General features: G+C 57.0%; 1 protein-coding gene across 1 annotated transcript in view; it reads right to left on the bottom strand.

Moving 5' to 3' along the window:
* Nucleotides 1–25,255, bottom strand: part of NOTCH1 (notch receptor 1) — a 63,944-nt gene that overhangs the window by 22,832 nt on the left and 15,857 nt on the right. The window contains exons 3-10 of the mRNA XM_006278547.4: nucleotides 9,183–9,445; nucleotides 8,269–8,607; nucleotides 4,557–4,679; nucleotides 3,951–4,184; nucleotides 3,419–3,574; nucleotides 3,098–3,283; nucleotides 2,064–2,177; nucleotides 475–588 (exon numbers count right to left, since the gene is read on the bottom strand). Coding sequence (XP_006278609.4) covers nucleotides 475–588; nucleotides 2,064–2,177; nucleotides 3,098–3,283; nucleotides 3,419–3,574; nucleotides 3,951–4,184; nucleotides 4,557–4,679; nucleotides 8,269–8,607; nucleotides 9,183–9,445 — 1,529 coding nt within the window. The remainder of the gene's footprint in view (nucleotides 1–474; nucleotides 589–2,063; nucleotides 2,178–3,097; nucleotides 3,284–3,418; nucleotides 3,575–3,950; nucleotides 4,185–4,556; nucleotides 4,680–8,268; nucleotides 8,608–9,182; nucleotides 9,446–25,255) is intronic.

Here is a 25,255-nt window from a genome sequence, read left to right as displayed (position 1 = left end):
CCCGGAGGCGGGGGTGTTAGCGAGCAGGAGAGCAGAGGCCCCAAGCAACTGCTTTCAGATGGGCTGGACTCTGGCTGCATTACCAGGGCCGTGCTGGGATCGGTGCCCTATAGCGCCAGGCCCTGCACAGGCACAAGGGACCAGAGCAGTCTGGGCCACACTGAGCTGATCGCCTGAACATGAGCTGCTGCAAGGCTGGAGAGAAAGCCAAGTCCATCCCAGGGCTGCTAGACCCTTGGACCAAGTGTGTCAAAGCCCTTTGCACCCATCAAGGGCTGGGCTTGGGGCTGTGAAACACAGGGGCAGAATTCCCCATGGTGAACTGGACCGGTCCCATGGGATTTGAGGCAATGGGCGATGGGTCCAGGGTCTTTCCCAGAGTCACAAGGCCAGGAAGGAGACCAAGGAGTCTCTTCCCAGCCTCCTTCCCATGGGCAACACCGCCAGGCCCTCGCCACCACGGCCGCCTCTCACCTTCGGTGCACTCGCAGGTGTAGGTGTTGGGCCCGTCCACACACTTGGCCCCGTTTCTGCAGGGCGTGCTGGCACACTCATCGATGTCATACTGGCACAGGTGCCCATTGAAGCCTAGGGGAGGATAAGACAAGAGAGAGGGGTCATTTGCACCATGCTGATGGGTTGGGTGGGATACAGAGAGGCCAAAGCCCGCACGAGCACTAGGGTCGTGACAGCCCGGATGGACACAGGGCTCCTCCAGCCTCGGCATCAGCCCATCTCAGAGGTGAAGTTCCCGAGGACCCAGCCCGGGTGTGGACGAGAGCTCCCGAGGTGCAGGGGGTGGTGGGAGCGTGCCCCGCCAGGCCGGTGGGCGTGCGAGTCCGGCTCCATGGGCAGTTCTGGGGGACGCCCCTCGACTTTCTTGACGATCAAAGTCTCTCTCAAGCCCGGAGCCGGGGCTGCAATCCCACATTTTCCACCCCAGGCTGCGGGTTCCCATAGAGACGCTGCGCGGGGAGGTGAATGGGGGGCTGTGACCCAGCATTGAGAACATCTTATTTACATCTCTAGAGGAGCAAAGCCTCTGAACTTCAAAACCTCCTTTCACAGATTAGCCGGCTCCCCATTCTCCGCTCTCCCCCGTGACTTTGACACCTCATTCAAACCCGCTGCAGGCCCAGCTCCCTGCCCCCCCCTCCCAAATGGGGCCTTTTCAAGTGCAAAGTTGGGGAGGGGATATTAATCCTCATGCACTCTCCTTCTCCCTCACTGAGAGCTGGAAGGGCCTCAAATGGCCGGACCGCGTTTCCCTTTCCCATCCCCACAGCCCTACGCTGGCAGCAGGAGTGAGATGAAGGGTGCTCAGCTGGGGGTTGCCAGCAGAGAGCCCCCGTGCCCCTTCTTTCAGCTGGATCTGCCATGCAGAAGGCCTGGCTTCTTCACTAGGACAGAGGCAGGCTGATAGTCCTCACAACTCATGGGCACGGCTATGCCCACATCAGGGTCCACCTGCCTCTAAAGGAGATCCGCCTCACAGCATGGGGGCTATGACACACAGGAGAATGGTTCCAAGTCCACCCACACACATCCACGCTCAGTAGATCCACATTCAGTAGATCATCCACCTTCATTAGATCACCCACATCCACATTCGGTAGATTTAGGGGTTCCTTGCAAGGCAGGGAGCAAAGGACATATGGGGCTGCTTTATGTCCTTTGCTCCCTGCCTTGCAGGGAACCCCTAAATCTACTGAATTCTTCCCAGAACGAGCTATCAGGATGACTGGGGGGATTTCTAGGAGGGAGAGACTCCCTTGGTGCTTCTTCTCCCCCCTATAACACATCCTGAGTGCAGGGAGGGAGAGGCAGACACCCCTTTGCATGCTCCTTTGGCCCCCGCTATGTTTAAGTGAGTGGGCTGGCACTGCCAAAGCTGGAGGCTTTGAATGAAAGGAGAGCCCTCCCCTCCGCCCCACTCCGGAGAGCTGCCCTGCCCTGCGGCGCCTGGATCCGTCCGCCCAGCGCTGCCTCCGGCAGGGGATTACTTCCAGCTTTGCTCCCACTACAAAGGCTGCTGCCGGCGGCGAAGCGATCGATCCCCGTACCTGTGGGGCACTCGCAGTGGAACTCGTTGATCTTGTCGACGCAGTTCCCGTTGTGCTGGCAGGGGCCGCTGGCACACTCATCCGTGTTGATCTCGCAGTAGATGCCCTCGTAACCTGCGAGCGACAGACCCATGGTCCCTCTTAGAGTTTGCAGGACCACAGCCCAGGGGTGGAGGGGAGACCACTCAGCTGCGCCAGGCCTGGGGTCGGCTCGTGGTGCTGATGGGCTGGGTGGAGGGAGAGCAGCCCGCTCTGCTGCAAGGTATGCACCTACTGCTCCCCTAGCAGAGCAGGGTCAGAGTGGACTTGACCCCATGCCCGCTGGGAGAGGGGATGGCTGATGAGGTGAGGGAGAGGCCTTCTCTATGGGCCAGTTAGCTCATCTTTGCATTTAGCTCCCTCCCTGGAAGCAGCTGGCTTTGGCCATTTTCCCACAGGCCCTGGACTAAAGGGTTTCCTGGTCTGATCCTTGCTGGCTGCACACCCTGGGCCCTTCCCAGTTCCCCTGTCCCTGCCGTGCTCCCAGGCCCATGGCATCTCCATGCAAGGTTTCTTTACTGAATGCAAAACCAGTGCCGGAGGGCAAGCTGCTTCTGAGTTTCATCTGTCAACAAACCAGCGGCAGGACAGGCCAGCCAGCTCCGCATGGGCCTGCTGAGGTCCCTCACCTGCCAACGGCCTTTGGATCAGACCCTCAGGGCCCAACCAGCTCACCTGGGTTGGGGCAGGACTGGCCTTCGAGGCTGGTTCTCAGGTGTAGCTATGCAACCCCAGCTAGAGGGGGGACCAGCACCCAGCCAGGACGGCTGCTGTGAAAGCCTCACCTCAACTAGCCGCGGCCCCTAGACCCCATCAAACCACTGATGGCAAGTTTGAAAACATGTGGATTGCGGTGCCAAGGCATCCTCACTGCTAAACCACGGGCCCGATTCCACACTTGAACTTGAATGCACGGACTCGCCCAGACCAAAGCTCCAGAGGCAACGGCAGGGTCTTGGCTTAGGGGAGAGAACAAGGCTGGCCCAGGTGCCCACCTGGCATGCAGATGCACTGGAACTCGCCGATCTGATCCAGGCAGGTGGCATCGTTCTGGCAGGGGTTGGAGAGGCACTCGTTGACATCGATCTCGCAGCGGGGGCCCGAGTACCCCTGGAGACACTGGCACTGGAAGGAGCCCTGCGTGTTGATGCATTTCCCAGCGTGCTCACAGGGGTTGGCTCCTACCAATAAGAAACACCTTGGATAAAAGCGTCTAGGATGCTTGCAACTGTGAGGTCTAGGATCTCCAGCTACATTGCGTGATGCCCTCCCCACCCCCGTGCCAGTCTCAGCTGCCCAGCAGCCCATGCACATACCCAGGGAGCACTCGTCCACGTCCTGGTTGCAGGCCGGACCCATGTAGCCGGAGGGGCAGGTGCAGATGGCTTTGCCGTTGACAGGGTTGGTGTCACAATTGGAGCCCTCATTGCAGGGGTTGCTGATACAGGCATCGTCCAGATGGCACAGCAAGCCTGCAGAGTACAGCACATCAGCATCTCAGGACAGACCCACATGTGCCCCAGGCTCGGGTGCAAGCATTGTGGCAGTGCCCAGAGGCCAGCTCAGCACCCAGGCCCTGCTGTGCATGGCATGGGACATATCCCTGCCCAAAGAGCTACAGTTTAAATAGAAGGGAATGGATAAAGGGTGGGAGGGGAAACTGAGGAAACCCAATGTCACCCAGGCCAAGCCAGGGAGAAGAACCCAGGTGTCCCAGGACCTTCCTGCTCTTTCTGGCTGCAAACAGAGGGTCAAATTCTTCCCTGAGGGAACCCCCCTGCCTCCAGCAGACCTATCCCAGAGCTCAGGATTATAGAGCAGTGGTCAGCCGCCCGAGCTGGCCCTCACCTGTGCGGCCATGCGGGCACTCGCAGTAGAAGGAGGCCACGCGGTCATGACACGTGGCACCCTGGAAGCAAGCGGCCATGGCACAGTCGTCGATGTTCTCGCTGCAGTCCTCGCCAGTCCAGCCATTGACGCAGACGCAGTTGTAGCCACCGTGGTTGTTGTGGCAGGTGCCCCCGTTCTGGCAGGCATTCGGCATCAGCTGGCACTCGTCCACGTCCTCGGTGCAGTACTGGCCTGCGGGGCAGGGATGGTGGCACACTGGTGAGGCCTGGTGTATTAACATGGGGCACCCCACTCACGTGCTCCTGGGCAGATGCTGGGCATCCTCCAGTGGGGTCAGGAAGGATTCTTCCTGCTCGCCATGACATGGGCAGCTTCCCCAGAGACAAGGCAAGGGGCCTTTCCCCACCCTCTGCAGCATGGCTGGAGGCAGGAGACGACTCAAAATCTGCCCTAGGTGGATTGCTGGGTGGATTTGTTCCCTTTCCAGCTCATGAAAACGCTGCCATGTGTCTCAGCTGGAGCCAAGTCAGTCTCCTGCTGCCCAGACTCCGTGCTTACCCTACCCCCACCCAGGCCTGCATGCTCTCCATATCCCAGCGGTACCTGTCCACTCGGGAGGGCACTGGCAGTTGTAGGTATTGACTCCATCCACGCAGGTACCACCATTCTTGCAGTTGTTCCCGGGGCAGTCGTCGATGTTCTCCTCGCAGTTCTGCCCGGCGAAGCCTGGAGGAAAGGAGGCATCTAAACCAGCTGGCCTCGCGATGCAGCGGTGCAGGCTGCTACACACAATCTCCGGCTGCACAAGGAGTGCGTGGGGCCGTTTGCAGGCTCACGCCTTAAGATACACATTGGTTGCCCCTGACCAAGGGGAATCGGACTGGATACAGCGTTTGAGGTCAGCTCCATCCAGCAATGTGCCCTACTCCACTATAAACACTTTGCTATAAGCTGCTGCTTGGCTCTGCTCTGGGGCATGCAGCTTCTCACGGAGCCCGTATATCAAATGGGGACCTAATGGCATTACCGTGGCTTGAGACCCATCAAGATCAGGCCTACCCTGCGTGACCTCAGCCTACTTATTCCATCGGGGCCGGCCACCACCTGATGGCTGTGGCTCAGCCCGGTTCGGGGAAGCAGCAGGTGCGAGGGTCAGTGCCAAGCCCTGCTCTGCCCCAGTGCTCCAGAGGCACCGGCCTCTCGAGAGAGCACCCAGCTAACGATTCATCTAGTGCAATAACGAACATGCAAACCTCATGGTGCAGGTGCCAGCGAGCTGCCCCGGAGCAAGCCGGCCGCTGCAGTTACTGATTAACGTGCGCAGCCCGTCAGAGCTTCTCTCCCCGGCTTTGAAGAAAGCCGCTGCATTTCATCTTTGCCCCGGCTGCCTTCGCAGGCTTACTGATGAGAAGCAGGTTCATTGCAACAAAGCACACATGCTCTCACTAACCGCGGGCATTAGCCAAGCTGCAGCCGTCGGGGCCACAGGATGAGCCCTTCCATGAGCCAGGCCTGCCTGGCAGAGGTGCCCCAGCTCCTATCCGTTTGGCTGGGACTGATGAAACAGGACTCGATCCCTGAGGTGCTTAGACTGAGGTGCGCACTGGCCTGACTCCAGCCCTGGGCTGAGGCTCTTCTCTTCTGCATCCCCTTCATCCAACGGCAGAACCCATGCGAGCGGTTCTGACTTCTCCCTGCTCCCGGGGATGCACAGATCCTAGGGGTGGACCTGTCTGGCAGTCACCTTCCCCCCAGTGCCCGAACGTTTTCAGCAGGTGCTTGTCCTTGTTAGGAGGTGAAGTACGATATTGACTGTAAACAGCCTGCAGCACAGCCAGGGCTGCAGGGAGCTGGGGCCAGGCTGAAGCTGCACTTTGCAGGTGCAGGAAGATCCTGCCTCCGGTTTGCACTCAAACAGGTTTCCCTAAACCGGCATGCTGAGTCAGCAGCGGCTTGTGCCAGCGCTGTATTTTAACTAGGTGGCCACTGGCTTAAACCTGCCACAACCAGCTGCACAACCTAACTGGGACTCACTGGGTATCCAAAATGCTGCTCTGCACAGGCAAGGAGGCTGGAGAACAGGTCAGGCTAGGGATCTCCAAGCTTCAGAGGAGGATAGGGCCAGAGGCCAGTCTCCTGCATGTGTTGCGCTAATACTCGGCTTCATTTCATTGTGCCAGCAAAGACCCCGGCCACAGCCCCCAGACAGCCGTGCTTTGTTTTCCTTGCTGCTGCTTCATCCAGACAAGTACTCTTCAAGGGGCAGGCTTTCCAAAGGGCTGCCTATCCCACCAAACCCCTTCTGCAGCATCCCTGACAGGCCCAGAGATGCACGTTAGCTCGATCACCCCTGGTTTACAGCCCACAGACCCGGGGCATGGACGCTGAGGCCAGAGACTAGAGTGAGGGGGAGTGACAGGCAGGATTAGAACTCAGGACCCGCTGGCTCCCAGCCCCGGGCTCGTCCCGCATCTCTCTATCAATGATGGCCTTGTTCTCCTCCCTCCAGCGCCCAGCCTGGCCCGTATGTAAAGCAATAACCAACTATTTATGGTTGCTGGGACCAGTCCAAAGAAGATAAGGTTGATTCACTCCTCGTTTTTAAGCAGCTGAATGGCAATAGCTTGCAGCGTTCCCGATACCAGGATTAACTCCTTTTGAACCAGCTGAATGAGTTATGAGCACGGCAGCTGCTTTAAATGCAAGGTTACATGCGACAGAGCTGGCTCGATAGCTCAGATGAGATTGGCCTGGCTCTCGGGAGCCCCGAGCCCACAGGCCTCTCTGGATGCTGAAAGGGGACATTGTTTGACACCCTGCCACGCTGCATACCGGTACATCAAGCGGTATCTTATCACGAGAAACGGCCTCCAATCCTACAGGTCCCTGCCAGAAACAGAGAGCATGCTTGCCGTGCCAGACACGTCTCAGCAGGGCCTCATCCGTGAGAGGTGCTGAGGTCAGCACCTGGCCCCAAAGAGTGGTCAGCAATAAGCTGTGGCCATGTTTGACCCCTGGCAAAGCAGTTCAGTGCCTTGCGGCCATGGCTGCGGGTCCCAGAGCCCAGGCTCTCCTGTCCTGTCCAGCCAGAGGCCAAGAGGACCCGTTCCCCCAAAGCAGTGCATGTGCCACTTGGGTCCCTGCACCATCATCCCTCTCCTCTCTCACAGGCCCTTGCTGGACCAACTCACCCCCTGCCCGGCAGACACCACAGAGCTGCCTGCTTCCCATGGGTGTTCCCGCTGCTCACAGACATGGACAGCATCCTTCTCCCCATTTTACAGAAGAAGCCACTGAGGCCACAAAGCAAGCCAGGAGAGGGGGCAGGGCTGAAAAGCAGGAGGTCCCGAGACCCTATTCTCTGCTCTCATCACTAACCGTGGTGGTTTGCTGGTAACAACAGGAAGCTGCAAACCCTCGGGCCTCCCCTTGCACCCATCAAAGACTTCCCAGGCGCCTCTGGCAGCCGGTACTGCCTTTCCCAGGGAGAGGGCAGATGCTTCCTCTTGCTGGGTCTGCCGTAGGCAGGTGGAAGAGGCCAGTCGGAGGGAGAAGTGAGATGCCATCGGGCTGTTGGCAGGCAGGAAACTCCCGTGCTGCCTTGCTCTGTTTCTGGGGGTTCCCCGCACTGACGGGGAGGAAGCTGGGGAGGTATCTCACGTGGCTGAGCCAGGTTATACCTGTTCTCCCCCAGCCACAAACTCTGACCACAGCGCTGCACGGTGATGGAAATAAAAGGTCCCCCTGAGGTTAGGGACATGGATGGGCCAGCTCAGCCCCTGGCCCGGCTCCAGGGGACCTCGTGGCACTGCAGTGGGGCTTGGCTCCAGTAAACAAGGATGAATTCTTCCCGCTCGGTCCCTTCCCTTCCTTCTCCTCCAAGACCCCCTCCTTCTGCAGCCTTTTCTTCAAAGCCTGGAGCCCCAAAACTCCTGCCTCTGGGGCAGCTATCCCCTCCTGTCCCTGCTCACGCAGAAGGGGCCGATGCAGGTGTGATCCAGCTGCTCAGCCAAGAGCACCGAGCCAGCTTCCCTGCTCCAACACGGGCGTCTGGCACCTGCATCCTCCTATGTATGTCTCTGCAGAACAACCCTGCGAGGCAGGGAAGGGCTGAGTTCCCTCCTTTCAAAGGGGGACCTGAGGCAGAGACACACGAAGTGGCAGATTTCTAACAGGATTTAGCTTCTCAGCTACCCTTGTGAAACCAGAGCCCAACCCTCAAGGACTCGCCAAGGTCTCTCGATGAGTCAGTGGCAGGGCACTGCCCAGCCCAGAGCTGGTGACCCATGGCCCATCCGAGCGAGCAGGCACGTACCTGGGAGGCAGGTGCAGTCGTAGGTGGTGTCGCCGGTCTGGCGGCAGGTGCCACCATTCTGGCAGGGCGAGGGGTTGCAGGGCACGTAGAGGAGCTCGCAGTTCTGGCCGGTGTAGGCAGGCTTACAGGAGCACTGGTAGGTCCCGACCTCATTGGTGCAGATGCCGCCGTTCTTGCAGACGGGAGTCGAGAGGCTGCACTCGTTCACGTCCTGCTTGCAGTTGGCCCCGTGGAAGCCAGCCGTGCACTTGCAGATGTAGTGGGCCTCGAAGGGGACGCACTGCCCACCATTGGCGCAGGGGTTGGAGGCGCAGGGGTCAGCCTGCTGGCAGGTCTTACCTGGGGGCGAGCAGAGAAGACGGGCATGGGAACGGCCCTTCTCAAGGCCTTCTGCACTGAGGAACCCCAGACAGCTGCAACTCCGGGGCCCTGTCACCGCATCCCCGCTAGAATCCACCATCAACCGAGACCTCTTGCATTCATTCATCCCTGCTCAGGCAGCACCCCAGCCGCAGCAGGCAGCCCTGGCACCTTGCACAGATGACGGACAAGCCCACACACTAACTAGGACCTACAACATCCATGCAAGGCATGCGAGACAGCAGCTGCAGCCCTTGTTGCCTGTACCACAGCCTGCAACTCCAGGGCAGGGAGGAGATTTAGGTCTGGGAGCAGTGCCCTCAGTCAGTGAGATGCAGGGGCAGTGCCCAGCATCTCTCTGCCAGGCCCCATCACCCTTGATTAAGTAGTGGCCTCCAGGCTGCGAGGAGAGTCTTCTTAGCAAGCAAGACAGGGGCTGCGCCAAACCCACAGCCCCCAGTCTCTGTGTCGAGGGTGGCTTGGCACTGAAGATGCCCTGCTCTGTGCTGGGCTCTAACCCAGCTCCCCCGGGCTCTGCTGTCTCCTGGCCCTACCTGACCATCCGGGCGGGCAGCGGCACTTGTATTCGGTGAGGGTGAGAAGGTCGCAGGTGCCCCCGTTGCGGCAGGGGTTGTTGAGACAGGCGTTCTCCTCGGGTGTCAGGCACAGGCTGTCGGTGAAGCCCAGCCGGCACGTGCAGGTGTAGTCCGCGGTGCTGCCACGCACGACGGGGTGGCAGGTCCCGGCGTTCTTGCAGGGGGAGCTGAGGCAGGGGTTGGGCAGCTGGCACCGCTCGCCCACGTGGGCGACGTTACATCTGGGGAGAGCAAAGGACAGCGAGTCAGAGCCACCCGTGACCCTCAGAGACAGCAAGGGCACACTTCTCATCCCCAAATTCTCTGGGGATAAGGCAATGGGGGAGCTCTTGGATGGGCCAGATACCCTAAGAGCCAAGGGTGGTCCAGGCTGTGCAGGCAGGTGCTAGAAGTACCCAGCCCTGGGCACGTTCCCTGGTAACTGCCAGGGTACAAAAAGTGAAGTCACAGCTGGACCTGTGACCACAGAGGGGCATCTCCAGCCTGTAGCAGTGGATGTGGGATCTGCAGGGCTAGCAAATGCCCAGGAAGCACTCTGCAGTGCTCGGGCACGGCGCAGCCTGCACCAGCTCCAAAGGACAAGGTGCTATTTTCCTGCAGCCGGACACCCAGACAGGCCCAGCTGCAGCCTCGAGGGGACTGAATGCATGCCGGTGATGCAGGAGACAGGAAGGGGGAAGTGGTGAGCTCTGTCTAGAGGTTCCCACCTCCCATCTTGCTATCTAGTGACAAGGCTTTGGAGCCCCTCCTGCTCCAGCCCTCGCCTGCAGCACCCAGCTGCCTTCTCTCCGGATGAGCTCTGCATGCGTGGTCACAGTTCCTTTCTCCCCCATCACATCTCTCTCTGGGCATCTCAGATGTCCCCTGTGCCCTGCGTTAAGGAGAATCAGGGCCTGCAGCCTACAGAGCTGCCAGCTCTCCAGGAGGCCTCCGGCTTTGCAGGAATCTTTCCCAGCTCCGCTGTGCTGACCCCACTCGGTCCGTTGCCACCTGTCCCCAGCATTTTCCAGAGTGCAGGCATGCCATAAATCACCCGGACTGCAAAGCAGGGAAGAAGGCCTTCCACCCCGCCTCGCCAAAGTGCAGCCAAGTAGATAAAAGCCTGGGATCAGTGAGAACTGCCCTTCCCAAACCACCCGAGCAGGGAGAACGGGGAAGGCAGGATGAACTCCAGCCCCTTGCCCTGCCCCCAATCAATATCCGAGCTGTCAGGGGCTGTTTCTTAGGGGGAAACTGTGAATGCCAGCCTGCGAGCCAGACCCGCCAGGCACTGACACAGCTGATATCTAGGTGTGAGATGTGCTCCCCTCCAAGCAAGATCCCTCCCTGTGCAGAGGCAGCAAAACGTGCTACATAAGCCCTGCTCTGAGCCTCGTGCCAGCTCCTCTGCACGGGGCTGAATTTCACCCTAAGAGAGGAGGCAAGGATTCAAAAGCAGGCGCTAACCCGCCCCACCCAGGGACCATGCGGGGACCTGCAGGGAGACAGCACCTTGCGCTGGCTCTGTGCTTTTCATCAGCAGATCTCAAAGGAGCTCAGGGGCACTGCAGACGGGGGAATGGAGGCACGGGGTTTCCCAAGGTCACATCCACCCAGGTCAGTGGCCGAGGGCTTATAGGACCCAGGGGTCCATGTACACACCACGATATTAGCCCTTTCACGCACTGCAACTGCGTGTCTGTTTGCACGAGCGGGATTTCCCAAAGTTTTAAAAGTCCTTAAAAGTCCTGAGACCCAGCTCAATGCTCTGCCCACTGGGCTGACAAGCTTTGAACAATCCAGTTTGCAACTAGTTGTACGACCCCAGCAAGGTTGGCACAGTGCTCCCAGGGCCCTGTTTGGGGCAGACTGAGTCCCTGCCCTTCCCTGAATTATGAGGCTCTTCTGAAGATGCCTGCTCTCAAAATGCCCACCTAGGCTTTCAGGGCCAGTCCCACTGTTGTCCAAAGGCTGCGGCCACTTGCAGCTAGAGAGGGGATGGGAAGGGACCGCTTCATCGGGGCTGTGGTGCTTTCTGGCAAACCGAGCACTCTGACCGTGCATGGGGCAGTGCCTGCCTGAGTAATGCCAGCTACGACGACAGGACCCAGCCTAGCATCCCAGCGCTGCGTGCGCTCAGGCGTTTTGGTGGAACAGGGCCAAGGAGGGCTGCAAAAGCCCCCGCCTCAGAAATGCTCTGGCTCTGTAAGGGGCCAGCCATTATCCTACCCTCCGCAGCATCCCGTGGCCCAGTAGAAGCCAGTCAGACCTGTCTCTCCCTCCAGTACACAAATCTCTGGGTAACAGGTGTGGCGAGGATACGCTTCCTCAGACATCCCTGGCTTTCTAAACAGCTGCCCAGATCCTCCTTGTAGATAAGCCCTTCCCAAAGTTATTCTCTGCACCAGGGGAGGGCCCTGCCTCCCAAACACACAAGCCTGATCCTTATCTCTGCTCAACGGCCTTTAAAAAGAAAAGAAAAAGACCCATGAAATGGCCACTGGCTCGGCCATCTGTTACCAGAAGCCAAAAGGTCCGAGCCAACTGGCTGCTGAAAAAACAAGCCAGGTGCTGGGAAAGGGGAACGTGCTGCTCATGGAGAGCATTTACTGCCGTAGCACTGGGAAGGGAGGGGGCGAGGGGGGGAATGGTGGGGGGCCCTGGAGCAAGAACGAGACAAGGGCCATGCAGCTTAGTCCCTCATGCTACGCAGACCCCTCAACCCCCCCCAGGATGCCATACAGGGCTGAGGAATGGGGGCAAGACTGTGCCCTAAGCAAATGTGGGTACGGCTCTGCAGTCCCCAGACCCCCTTGGTGCCACGGGTTAACGCATGCCACGGAAGAAACAGCCTCTCCGAGGAGCCAAGGGGGTGGCTACAGTCCATGCTGCCTGTGGGGCTGGGGTCTGCCTCTTGTCCCCACCCCGAAAGTGCTTCCAAGAGCCTCCCTGCACCCCATCGTCCCACATCCCAAAAGAGAAGGGGGAACAACGTGCTATCCGGGGCTGCGCCTGGCCCCTGCTGTCCAGTTCCACCTCCAAGGTCTGTCCTGCATCAGGTTATTCAGCAGCAGTCAAAGGCATGCCATAAAGACACAAGCCCTGGGGAAAGGGTTTGATTTCACAGGGTGGGCGGCCAGTCGCTGTCGCCCGCTCACCCTGGTCCAGAGCTCGGACAACTGGCTGGGCAAGGGGGCAGGCGGGCACCTCTGCTTTCCTCTACCCTGTTCCTGGGCACCCCCAGCATCCTTCTCTGGCCAGGTTTGCTCCCCTGTTGTGTCCTGCCTGACTTACAAGCTCCCTTAGGGACGAGTGGGATTTCTGGGTGCTACTGTGCACAAGCTAAATTGTCACCGACAGGCACACTGAGCAGCTCCGAGCTGCCAGGAGCCTCCCGTTTGCTGGAGGATGGAGGATCAGGCCCTTAGAAGCACCCTGAGCTGAACCACCTTCCCCTCCCGAATACAGGACCGCTCCACGAAGCCTTGTCACGACACGGCACTAGAGTCCCGGTCAGATCAGAAGCAGCCCAAAAGTTTCAGAAACTCCGGCCGAGACGACGACTCCTCCAGCGACTCGGGGCCGCTTGAAAACCCAGGGGCCCGGGAGCCACTCGAACAGCAGAGAGAGGCAGGAACACATTGAGAGCTTGCATCCCGCCGTCCCCCCTCCTTTTTTAACCCAATTCTGCTGGCATTGTTGGGGCTTGTGTGAGAATTTGTCAGGATTCGGAGACATTTTGAGTTAATGAGATGGCATTATCCCGGCCAAATGAAAAAGAAAATGTGTATAATAATAAATCAGGGCATCTGCTGGACACACAAAGGGCTGTGCAGAGCAGGTGTGCATCTTAATGAGGGGACGGCAGCTGCTGCGTGCCCCGCCGGCCAATAAACTGCCAGGGCTGCCTGGGGTGGGCAGGGGGGGCGCAGCTCGGGGAACGGCGAGAGAAGTGGACTTCTGGGTGGCTGCACTGCATCCCCGCGCTGGGGAATTCAAACAGGCTGGGTTTGAAGCCTGCTGTTCTGATGAGAGAGGCCTTTGTGCCGCGCTCCCCTCCTCTCCATCCCAGAGGGCCGGCGGAGGCACGCCGAGTGTAAACTGCTAAAGTGTGCAGTCATCTGTTAAAAAACCACCATTTTTCCTCCCCCCCACCGCAACCACCCCTGTTTCTTTCTTTTTTTTTTTTTTTTTAAACAATCCTCCGAGCTTTCGCAGTTGCTTGCAACAAGTGTCGAGGAGTCTCGGCTGCATTCAGCCTGGCCAGGGAGAGACAAAAACCCCGATGCGCTGCGTATGAAAGAGAGAGAGGGAGGAAAATGAGGGGGGGGGGCGGGGGGAGAAAAGAAAATAGACTGTCGCTAGGAAAATGCTGTGAAACAGTCTCCGGCTCGCCTAGCGGTGCCTTCATGTGCACGACTCCCGCGGCGCCTCATTGGGGCTGGCAGGGGGGTGGAGGATTTTGTAGCTAGGGATGAACTGAATTGCAGCGACCAATTCATCCTAAGAGTCATCTTGGAAACTAGCTTCCTGCTACCGCCAGCCGCCCTCCCCTTGGCACTCAACTTAGTCCCGGGGTTAACTGCATCAGGAGGGATTTTGGTCTTGCTGGTGCCCGGTAATTCTGCAACTGGGATTCTGCGCCGTGCGTGGTGGGGCCGGGTCGGGGTTTTTAATAAGGCTTACAGGAAAACCCCTAGGAGAAGAGCCCACCCACGCAATTAGCTTTCGGACCATTTCCAGTTTCGATTGTCATTAGCAGCATTTCAAGAAGCCGGGGCCAGACAAATTCAGGCCAGAAATGTCACGGGGTTTTGAAAGCGGGGGTGTTAATTAGCATACCTAGGGGCGCGAGAGAGCCTGTCATCGGCAGACCTCAGCTCAAGTTTTGCTGTGCTTCTAAAGAAGCGGCTCTGGCTCCATCAGCAGTTTGGGGCTTGATACAGGAGCCACCTGATGCAATCCAGTGGCCGGTGACAGGCAGGAGGGCAAACTAGAAGGGTCCCCGTTGGTCCTAAACCTCTACGGAAACTAATACCGTGGAGATGCTCGAGGGTCTCTAAAGTGTACGCAGCTTATTCTCAGCCAATACATGTCTCGGCTGAGATCACTACCAATACTGCACATCATTAGCAGTGCGGGAAGGTTTGACGCTACAGGAAGTTTTAAAACCCTGTGGGTTTTCACACTCTTGGTTTTTACCCCAGCGTTTTTCTACACTGAAGACAATAAAACCACCGTCACAACCCATTTATTGCCAGACTCACTTTTGGGCCCCCTAGCACTTGCAAACGCTTCCCAGTGGGGTTTGAGTTGCCGGATTTGGGCTTTCATTTTGGAAGTTTGGTGGAAACATTTATGTTGCTCTCAGGTTTTTTTAAAGCTCATTTGCAGCAATCAGAGGCATTCTGGCCCGCGATTCAGCACTGAACACCTGTTTCAGCAAAGCATTTACCTCCTTGGCCAGTGTGTGAAGCTCAGTTTTGAAAGAGGGAATGGGTGCAAGGGAAGAGGCACGACAAGAAAGTCCTGATGGTGGGAGCATCCTGGATTTCTTTCTTGTTGCAGCAGGTACTTCCAGGCACAGACAGAGAGGGGATAAAAAATACCAGTAAAGCCAGTTTTTAGCAAAACCCAACCAAACAAAACCTGCCTGGCATTGTTCCTGCTGAAATCAATGCAACGGCCCAGGTTCACGTTACACCGACTTAGACCCATTCAGGGCTCCACACAAGACCCATCTGCCCAGATCCAATTGCAGGATAATGGCCTAATTCCCTGCAACTGCTGAATCTGAACAATCAAAACCAATTCAGGGGAAGAAAAAGAGAATCTCAGTGCGTCTCTCTCTCAAGACTGGAGGCAAGCTGATGCCATTCCCATCTGCTGTCCAGGGGAAAACGTCTCGGGTCTGGTAATAAAACCGCTCTCAAATTAAGCCGATTTCTTCCACAAGCCACGGAGTAAGTGGGGCAGAGTTTTCCCTGGCTCGCTGGGAATCCGGAGCGACTCGGACCCCCGTGCCTGGTTTCCCCACACTTGCAGAGGGTCCCGAGTGCAGGCTGCAGCAGCCTCCACCCAGCAGTATTTCACGGCCCCTTACAAGCAAGTCACTTTGTCACCGAAAGCCACCAGGTTCTGCAGGCTGCAAGCCCCAATCTGTGCAACCGAGTGACATGGCTCACGTGTGTAAGCATTTGCAGGGCCAGATCTTAAAAACAGAAGGGAGGAACGCTGCAGCGAACTGGAACTACAGGCCGGGTGCTCGGGATTTCACCCAGAGCCTGGTGTCTTCCCTCCAGCGCCAGTTCTTGCTAGTCCGGGAGGAGCCGAGCATCTCAGCCTGCATTACACAGAGTCCCATTGCTAGTCCTTGCTCTTCTAGCGGAAAACTCAAAAAGTGGCTCAAGTGCAACCTCGCAGCTCCAACGCCAAAAGACAAATTAGACCGCATGTACACGGACAGTGGCACGGTTTGCTTCCAGGGGCTGCACTGGCAGCCCTGCCCCTGTTATGTTGCAGCACCTCGGGGAGAGGAGCGTGCAGTGCCCGGTGACAAAAAACAAGCACCGGAGCCAACCCGGAGACCTACTTTGATGTTCTGGGCTCCACGTTTTAAAAAAGACATGGGGAAGTTAGAGAGCCCACAGGCAGGCAATAAAGATGATCAAGGGCTTGGAAGGCAAGTATTACAAGGAGAGGCTGAAGGAGCTAGATGCCTCAGAGGGGACATGACAGCAGCCTTCAAATACTTGAAGGGCTGCCACAAAGAGCGGGGAAAGCACCTTTTACTCTCTTGCCACAGAGAGGAGGATGGAGATCAATGGCTTCAAGTTGCAGCAAAGTACGTTTAGATTGGATACTCGGAAAAACTTCTTCAGCGTGAGACTAGCGAGGCAGTGGAATAGATGCCTAGGGAAGCTGTGGACTCTCCATCGCTGGAGGTGTTCAAGATGACGTTGGGCAGGGATATGATGTAGGTGTAGCTACGCCTATTTAATACCATGGGTATTTTTCATGCTTCTGGGCTTTCATGCTGCTCCCCCTCATGTTTCTGCCATACATGTCAGGGTGTTTTTAATCCTCCCCAGGGCACTGGCTATTGGGTAGAGCTAAGGCTAGGGCCTGGGGTGTGCCAATTCTCCTGCTAGGAGCAAAGCTGGAGGTTGCAGCCTAGAGGGTCTTGCCCCTCTGCTCAGGGTCAGGCCGTATCTGGGGGCAGGAAGGAATTTTACCCCGTGGTCAGGGGGTTTCGCCTTCCTCCATAGCAGCGGGCACGGCCCTCTACCTGGGACCTCTCGAGCGTACATTGACATTTTAGTGAAGCACGGCACTGGCTGCGTGGGTCCCCTGCGGCAGGTTCGGGTGCTAGGTCTGTGCAGTGTTGGGGTTGAGGGTTGTCTTAGGTGGTTAGGGACGGTTTGCACAGGGCTGATCCTGCCTCAGGCAGGGGGTGGACGAGATGTGACCGCTGGAGCTCCCTGCCAGCCCCGCTGCTCTGTGACGTGCCTTTCCTGCCCCCACTCTCCTGGCACTACCCTCAGCCACATAGGAGCTAAGTGAGTCCAGGTTACGCATTAGCTCTCAAGCACTGGAAAACAAATCACGGGCGAAGGACTGAACCAGCCCAGCACTTCCCCAGCCCCTGGCTCCTCGCTGAAACGACTGCAGGGTCATTGCCAATTCTAGGAGCTCGGAGCTTCACCGGGAAGCTCATCAACACATCACTGGTGATGTGTCCTGCTCTCAGATCAAACAGGAACGGCTAAAAATACCAAGGCTCTCTCCTCCCCACCCATTCAATCAAGCCGGCTGCTGCAAAACGTTTCCATTTACTCATTAACCTCGCAAAGAGGCGTCAAATAGTTCAACTTCAAGCGTGCAGCAAGCAAGGGCAACCCAAGAGCCGCCCCTTCTGGTAGCAGCCTAGACCCAGGGAGGCTTTGGGAAAGGAGGAAGAAGCCCAGCTGACATCCCGTGGAGGCGGGGGACAGGGTGATAAGAGTGCCCCTAAAATCCCCATCATATTTAAGAAGCTGTCTTCAAACCGATCCAACCCCAATAAAACTGATGCTATCGTGTGGGACCGATTGAAGCTAGGATAAGACCTAAAGGAACTCAGCTAAGACAACCATCTCCCAGCCCACGCAGACACACTGATGCTACGCCGGGTCCTCCGTGGGTGTCAGCGGGCACGTGGTGGTGGCGTGGTACAGATGAACGCTGGCTGACCGCCTGGCTCTGGCTTCCTCTTGGCGTTCAGCAAGGTCACAAGAAGGCTGAGGGTTCAAGTCCCACGACAGGGTGCAGGGACAAGTAGGATTGTCCCTTATCCTTCCTTTAGGCCACGCTCCTGCCACATTTTCTAGACACAGTTTTCCACGTTAAGGAAGGGGGTGGAACTGGTAACGTGTGGCATCCGTGCAGCAACGTATCCGCACATCTCCACGTGCTTTGGGGAGCAGGGTACCACGACTGCCCTCTTAATGTGGAAAGGGGAAGAGACTTGTTCAGGGGGGCACGGGGGCAGAAACCCCTGGTCTCCAGACTCCTATTTCATGCTCTGCCCCTCCTGGCCTGTGTCGGATGGTGTATGCTCTGCAGCTTGCACCCTCTCGCTGGCTGCATCTACCCCAGGCTTGGGCAGACCTCAAACAACACTGAAAGCTTGCGGCAGGCCACTCCTATACCCACTGCCCATAAAATTGTGTGGAATCTCTTGTGCACCGATGGGGAACTGCTTGGGTGCCGTGACACGCGTGTATGCACACACACACACACACACGGGCGCCAGCTGTGTGCAGAATATATACACACAAAGCAATTGCAAAAGGGGCCCTGGGCAAACCAGGGGACAGCAGGCACAACTCCGCTGGAGCTAAATGACTTGCAGTTCCCTACATCAGGTGTCAGCGCGGCCCCAGCCCGGTTTCAGTGAGAATGACGGCAAGTCAGTCACAAGACAGGGGAGCGACAGGGGAGAGCCGAGCTCAGCCCCCGGGGCCCAGAGCGGCCGGCTGCCAAAGTCTCTTCCGTGTCTGTTGTTCGACAAACAGCGCCTTTCTCTTTGTTTCCCGTTTTCAATATTTCCCCTGTGCCGGGCTTTCCCCCACCCGGCCAGCAACAGGTTTTGTCCCCCGCGCGCTCTGCCTCTATAGAAATGCAGCCACTGAAAGCATCTTCAGGCAGATGTTTCTGTGACCTTTCCCCCCCGGCTAATTCAGAGTATTGCTGTTTTCCTTTTGGTGCTAAGCTGCCATCTGCCACTGCAGGGACAGATGACAACCCACCACCCTCCTCTGCTCCCAGCCCCCGGCCCCAAAACAGAGATGGTGGGAGAGGAAACCCAGAGCAGGCTGCTGAGAAATGCCCAGCACATGGTGAGAGCCAGCAGCAGCCCCCAGCAACGTGCACCCTCCATGGTGGGACTCCTTGCCTTCCCACTGCTGCTGGCAGGGGTCCGGGCAGAGGGGCAGGTGTGTGCAGTGCCATCAGCAAGGGGCTTGCTAAATCCCCCCCCTCCAGCCTGCATCTGCCAGCATCACTGCAGCAGAGACCCACAAAACCACCAGCCTTCCTAGCACGAGATGCTTCCCTTTGGTTGTCTGGTGAAGACCCCAGTGTCCTGTCCCTGCCCCTCACTCAGCACCCGATCCTGAGACAAGCTGGGCACTGCTGCCTCCACTAAGTGTCTCCAGGAATCGCCCCATGGGCTGAAGTGGGCTCAGATGGCAAACTCTCACTCTGGGAGCTGGATGCATGGGAAGCATCCACGTCCTGGGCATGAGCTCCACGTCCTGGGCATGAGCTCAAACCAGCAGTCAAAGCAGCAGCAAACTAGCCTTCTTTCATCCTGGGTGCTCCAGCGGCTGCACGGCAGCAGAAGCTGGTATGTCTACATTGCAGCTGGTGGAGGCATACCCAGGCCAGCTCGGGGACTGAGGGAAGCACAGCCACAGCAGCAGGGAGCTCAGCACGTGCTAACCCCTTGGTTACGTACCATGCTTCTCAGCTGGGCAGCGCCTGCCAGGGAAATACCATGACCACCAAGGTGGTTTTCCTACTGGCAGGGGAAAACCATGAATGTGGCAAGGGATAGCACCTTGACTGAGGTAATGCATAGTTTACCTCCCACTTTCACTTCCAACGGGAGGAGCTCGGCTACACGCCGACTTTATGGAAATGGGAGACTCCTCCCTAGCTTGCTCCTGCGGCCACGCAGCAGAGAGCAAGCAAACCTCGGGGGCATCCGAACCCCAAGTCTCTGGGCTTGGGCCTGAACATAGGATGCCCGCCAAAGGACCTGGCAGTATCTGAAGTCCCAGACAGGGGTGGAGGATGCTTGCCGGTAGCAGGGCCACATCTGGTGATTGAATGACTCGCATGGATTTGGCACTGATTTGGCTGATCTGACTTGGAAAATTTAAAATAAATAAATAAATAAATGAAAAGGCTGGGCAGCACAGCTGCGCTGAGCTCTGGATTGCTGCAGCTATGCCGAGTGGCCCCTGCAACTGGTGGTGCAAAGCTAAGCCAGGAAGGTCTGTGCAAGCTGCAGGCGCGGACGTACCCCCGCTCTCATCCAGGGGCCTTCAGCGTGGCAAGGGGCAAGGAGAGCCAGGGGGTGGGAAGGCAGGTGCCTCCCCCTGCCAGGTTTCCAGGGACCTGCTTATCTCCGACACCATCGCTGGCGTAACCTCTTCCTAACCCTCATCTGCGGGAAACATAAACTGCCCTGTTTGTTTTCCCCAAGGTGAAAGCACCGTGGGAAAGCAGAGAAAGGAAGGGTCATGTCTCTAATTAGGGCCTGCCTCTGAATTAATTAGTGGGGCCGGGAGTTTCCCAGTAAACACTCCCAGGTGTCTGCAGGTGACAGGACTCTGCTCCGCAGCTGGCATCTGCCACAAGCTGCCAGCCCCTCCTGCTCCTCAGCTGCCTGCTTCCAAGTTCCCTGAAGCCCCATGGATTACAGGTGCCCTCCACGGAGATCACGAGGCCTCCTGCACTCCAGGTGCTCTGGTAGAAAAAGGTCCCCGGTCACCATCTTATGCGGCTTAATGATTGATCCGTCTACACCAAGCGCCTGGGTTCAAAGTCTGCAGCCAGACGTACTCGCCACGTAATAAAAGCAGCACTATCATCTGCTCTAGGAATGCATCAAAACTTTAGGATGCAGGAGCTGGGTCCTCCATTTCCAAGGGATGGCGGGGACAAGTCCATGCCGTGGAGGGCTGGACCTATGGCAGGTCCCCCAGCCTCTGCATTCGCAAGAGAGGAGGTCTCCAATGTCAACCGTGCTGTGCGAAGGGGACATCTCTGGCTGCATCGAGCTCTCAGTCCTCAGCCATTTCAACATGCAGCTCTCAATCCTCAGCCAGCTTTTCCCATGGAGGACCCCTCTAGTGGGAGAGCCTCAGGGTGCCCTGAAAATAAATCACGGTCAAAGCAGCATCTGGGCATCCTTGTCATGGTTTCCATCGCTTCCTCTGCTGGCTCTCTCAGCGTTGTCTCACATGGGAGACACGTCAGAAATCACGCACCTGCAAGCTGGGAGCTCTGCTTCTACCCAGCCAGCATGGAAAGAGCCGTGTCCCGTCTGAAACGCATCCGTAAACCAGGCAATGACACCTCCCCAAGCAAATCCAGGCAGATTTGGACAAAGTGGCCAGTGCAAATCCAGCCACAAGACAAAGCGACCAATGCAACTGGCCAGCCTGGAGCTGCAGAGCCGGATCGGCGTACGCGGCATGCTGGCTCCATCACCCCCTGGATTCCTCGTCCTTCCAACCAGTGGAAGGCAGCAGGGCAGGCATCCATGCAAACCAGGTCATTTAAGTCTCTTAGCACTCCAATTGCAAGAATAACTGTCCTTACTACGCCTCTGAACAGGAACTAGACCAGTCAACTTGCAAATGCTGCTTGACATAGATAAAACAGCTGTCTGGCCCAAGTCATTCCTAGAAACTGGCTGTGGTTCTTACTACAAAGCACCGGCAGAGCGGAGTTATCTGTTCAGTTATGCTGCTGGCTTTGTGGCTGTCGAGTCCTCTTGCTGGGGGCACGGGGACAGGAACCAAGCCGGGTGCCTCCCAGGTTGAATAAACCCTAGGCTGTTCTGCTACGGGACTGCATGTTACGTGGGCACCGATCTCGGACGGAGGCTCCTCGATGCAAACAAAGTGCCAATGATACAGGGAAGCTCCTCTGGGGGCCAGAGAGGCAGGGTGGCTTTCTCCTGCTCCATTTGGTGTCCTGGCTCATCTGCTGGTCACGGAGGGAGAAAACGCCATTTGTCTGTGAGACATGCCCAGCAGCACAGCAAGGGCCCTTGCAGGGCATGCACCCGCCCCGGCGGTCACCTCCAATTCCTGCGAGGAGTGCCGTCAGGGGCTACACCTGCGATCGCCGCCTACGTAACAGCTTAGCATCCGTGCGTCAGCGGAGCTGATCTTGGAAGCCTCCCATCAGCTTAACTGCAACCTGGAAACGGAGGTGGCAGCCAGAGGCACTGCAGCCAGAGCAAGGGATGCTAGCTCAGCCCTTCCCGCTGCTAGGAGCCAAAGGAGAAAATAGGTCCCAGTGGAAAAGCAAAGAGCAAGAGCAGGTCAGGCAGGGGGACATCATCTCTCTGTCTCCCCTTTAGCCTGATGCATCCTTTTTGGGCCTGCTTTCCAAGTCTGGGTGTGCAAACCAGGCCCCCGCTGATCCAGGCACTGCCTGCCAGTGGAAAGGAAGGACAGCTTTGGCATGCTGCCTTCCCTCAGCCCTTCTGGGACAGCCGCGGGTTTCCAACCCTCCCTGCCCCAGCCAGGCTCCGATGAGGATGCTTTCTAGGGATCGCTGCTGGATTATCCTCACCCACCATGCAGGGGTCCCCAGGACCCAGGGGACCAAAGACAGCAAAGGCACTGGGCAAGGACTCAGCAGCTCTGACACTCTCTCCAGGCTGCTCATGCTCATCTGCCCTTCCTCTTCCTTGTCCATTGAGGCTGTAATATCCTCGAGGCAGAGATAGTGTCATACCTCTGCCCCATCAGGGCTTGTCTTGCTGGGGATGGGGAGCTCTAGACCCAACCCTCCTACAAACGCCTCTGGTGAGGGCAGGCCAGTGGGAAACCCTCGTGCAGACTGCCTCCTCGTCCTCCTACCTCGAGCTAAAGGGACAGTCTAGTGCAGCACGTGGGGGTGGTGTGAGCAAAGCCTCCCTCTTTCCAGCCTCTGACATTTGTGTCTCTGAAAACAGCTGAGGGGGTGAAGGGTCTCATGCATTGCTCTGAGTTTCTCCTGAGAGAGGTTTTGCACTGAAATCAGAGGCTTTTCCAACCAAGCCTCCAGGGCACTTGGCAGCGGTCGGGATCCGGCGAGGCTGCGGGGTTGGGGAACGGCAGAACGCCTCGCGCCAACGCCTGCTCCGCACAGACCACGCACCTCTAGATGGGTCCGAGCTGCACCGAGCCCAGAGCGACCGGCGCTCCCCGAGAGCCCTCGGCAGACCCCTGCCCATCTGCTGGCTGCATCGTGCTGGCGGGAGACTCTGTGAACGCGCGGGGCAGACAAAGCACTAGTTTCAAACCTCGCTCCCTTTTCCATTCCCCCTCCCTCCGGCTGCTGGCGAGCACAAAAGAGCACCCTCCAAACGCCAGGGTCGGGCCGGGAAGGGGACCGCTGGGGCGGGCAGGGAGAGGCGTCGCACAAGCACGGTGAGACCGGAGAGGCGTCGCACAAACACCTGGCTCTTTAAACAAACCACACGGCTTCTGTTCAAGCCCAGCTCTCTTCGGGGGAAACATAAGCCCTTGCTAATAATGAGGATGACACGGCAGGCTTAGGATTGGGTTACTTTGAAACTTCACCTGCAGTTTTCACGGTGGTTTCTGGCTTACGCATCCGTTAAAAAACTGAACAATCATTGCTGCAGGTTCCCAGGATAGCAAGAGGCAAGGGAGAGGGGAGAAGGGGGAGGAAGAAAGGTGTCAGAAGAGATGGGTCAAGAGTTAGAAGCCAATTCAGTGGTGCTGGATAATCCTGGACAGCCTTATGCACATTCAAGCCTTTCAACAAATCCTTAAAGAAATAAAGTGTGTAAAGAAGAATAGCCGGGGACAAGGTATCAAAGGATAACAGGACGCAGGGCCTGTCACTCCTCGGTCACGGGTTCAAATCCCAACCAGCTAGCTACAGGCGATCAGCTACAGGCTGTCACCCGCTGATGGGGGGGGGGCAGTGGTTTGCACAGCCCTGGTCCGGGGCGATATTGCTCCGAAACGGTCTTTCCTAATCTCCATTTGGAGAGGGGCCCTGGGGCACAAGGTTTGAGGCACACAGGCCTGGGCCTGGAGGAAGTCTGAAAGACCACGTCCGTGGCTCCCTGGAGCACTGCTCTCTCGGGGGCCGCGGGCCGAGCCCCTTGCACATCCATTTACAAAAGGAAAACAAAAGCAGGAAACAACACAAAACCACGGCACTTTGTCCTGCCCAGCACCCACTCCGCAGATACGTTTCTCCTTTGTTTCTCCTTGCAGCTAGGACGAAGGAACCGGCTCCGGGCTTGGGGCACCCCGGCTCCAAAACCCAGAGGCACAGATTTGCTCCTTGCAGCCCCGGGCTCCAGGGGCTCCCTGGCAGGATTTCCTCCTGCGGGCATGCCTTCGCCACCTCTGCCTCTTCGAACTGCTGAATCTCACCGCCCCCGGCGGGGAGAGAAAATTCAAAGCAAACAACAACGTGGGAACCGCGGGTGCTGAACAACCACGCTAAATTGAACCCGTCCCTTTTGCTTTAAATTCCCACCTGTGCCGGAGTTTATTAAACACTCCAGGATGCCCGCTAGGTTTAAAAAAAAAAAGAAGTAATGACAGAGGTTGGCTAAACAGCAAGTTATGAGTGACAGAGGTTTCTAGAAAGCAGGCAGCAGCATCTGCAGTCTTTCTTTTAATTAAAAGCCAAATTGCACTCTGCAGGCTTTGAAGTTTGTCTTACCTAGCCCGCGCCGCCTAATTGAGATTTAGGACAGACTTGTATCTGAAAGCAACCAAAAGCAATTCCCAGACCCACACATGTTTACAAGGAAGGAAACAGGAGGAGATGAGGGCTGCTGTTCTTCCTTGCAGAAGAAGAGGGGGTGGGGAAAAAAAAAAAGTCTCGGGTCATTTTGTAGGCAGACATTAGCCAGGATAGTTTTGGAATCAAAGTTCCCATTGTAATGAAAAACAATATAATCCAATTACCAAGCAAAGTGTCCCAGCTATTCATCAATGATGTTAAATGACTACCTGGAAGTAATTTTCTTTCAATGGGATGATGAGTCCTGGGGATTCATTCACAATACAAATGTGGACTGACTAATGAAGAGGCCAAGAGAAAAACCACTGAATTCCCACCCACAAGAGTGTGCGCTACTGCTTTTTTTCCCCGACGATTTTCTATCACATCCTCTGCCAGTATAAATGGGCTGTTGCCGATAAAGACACCATCTCTCTTCATCAAGTATTTTCCTACCTTATTTGCACTTTACCCATGTTGCAAGAAAACCCTCAAGCCTAAGGAATGCTCTGGCAGTGTTTAATGGAAGATTAAATTAATTTAATCAGGGATCCTTCACTCTCAGCGCATCCGAAACAAAACGCTTTTGGCAACATCGGATGTAAACACGCTAGTGATGCAATCTCCTCTCCGAAAAAAAACCAGTCTGGACTTAATGCGGGGTCCTGGATTGACTTTAATTGATCCCCTGGCTTGGCCTGCCCAAAGAGCAGGGGCGTAGACCCCTCAGCGGGTTCATTTGGGAAGAGTGAGGGCCTAATAGTCAGCCAAGTTGTCCCCGTTAATGTTAATTATATGACTAAGGCCAGCTTGGGTGGTCAGAGGTTACAGGATCAGGCTGATAACTCGATTACACATGGTCTAACTTTAATATATCACTCAAGAACTTGACCCCCACAAGCTGGCCATATGGCTTCCCAGGCAAAGTGCAACATGAGAAACCAAGAGCATTGCACATTGTTCAAGCGTTGGCTTTCAGCACAACTTCTCACTGGCCATTCGTGCCCCCC

The sequence above is a fragment of the Alligator mississippiensis genome, chromosome 12 (assembly GCF_030867095.1).
Source record: "Alligator mississippiensis isolate rAllMis1 chromosome 12, rAllMis1, whole genome shotgun sequence".
NCBI classification, from domain to species: domain Eukaryota; kingdom Metazoa; phylum Chordata; order Crocodylia; family Alligatoridae; genus Alligator; species Alligator mississippiensis.
Note: the sequence above shows the minus strand (reverse complement) of the source record. Positions and strands in the feature narration are given on the sequence as shown.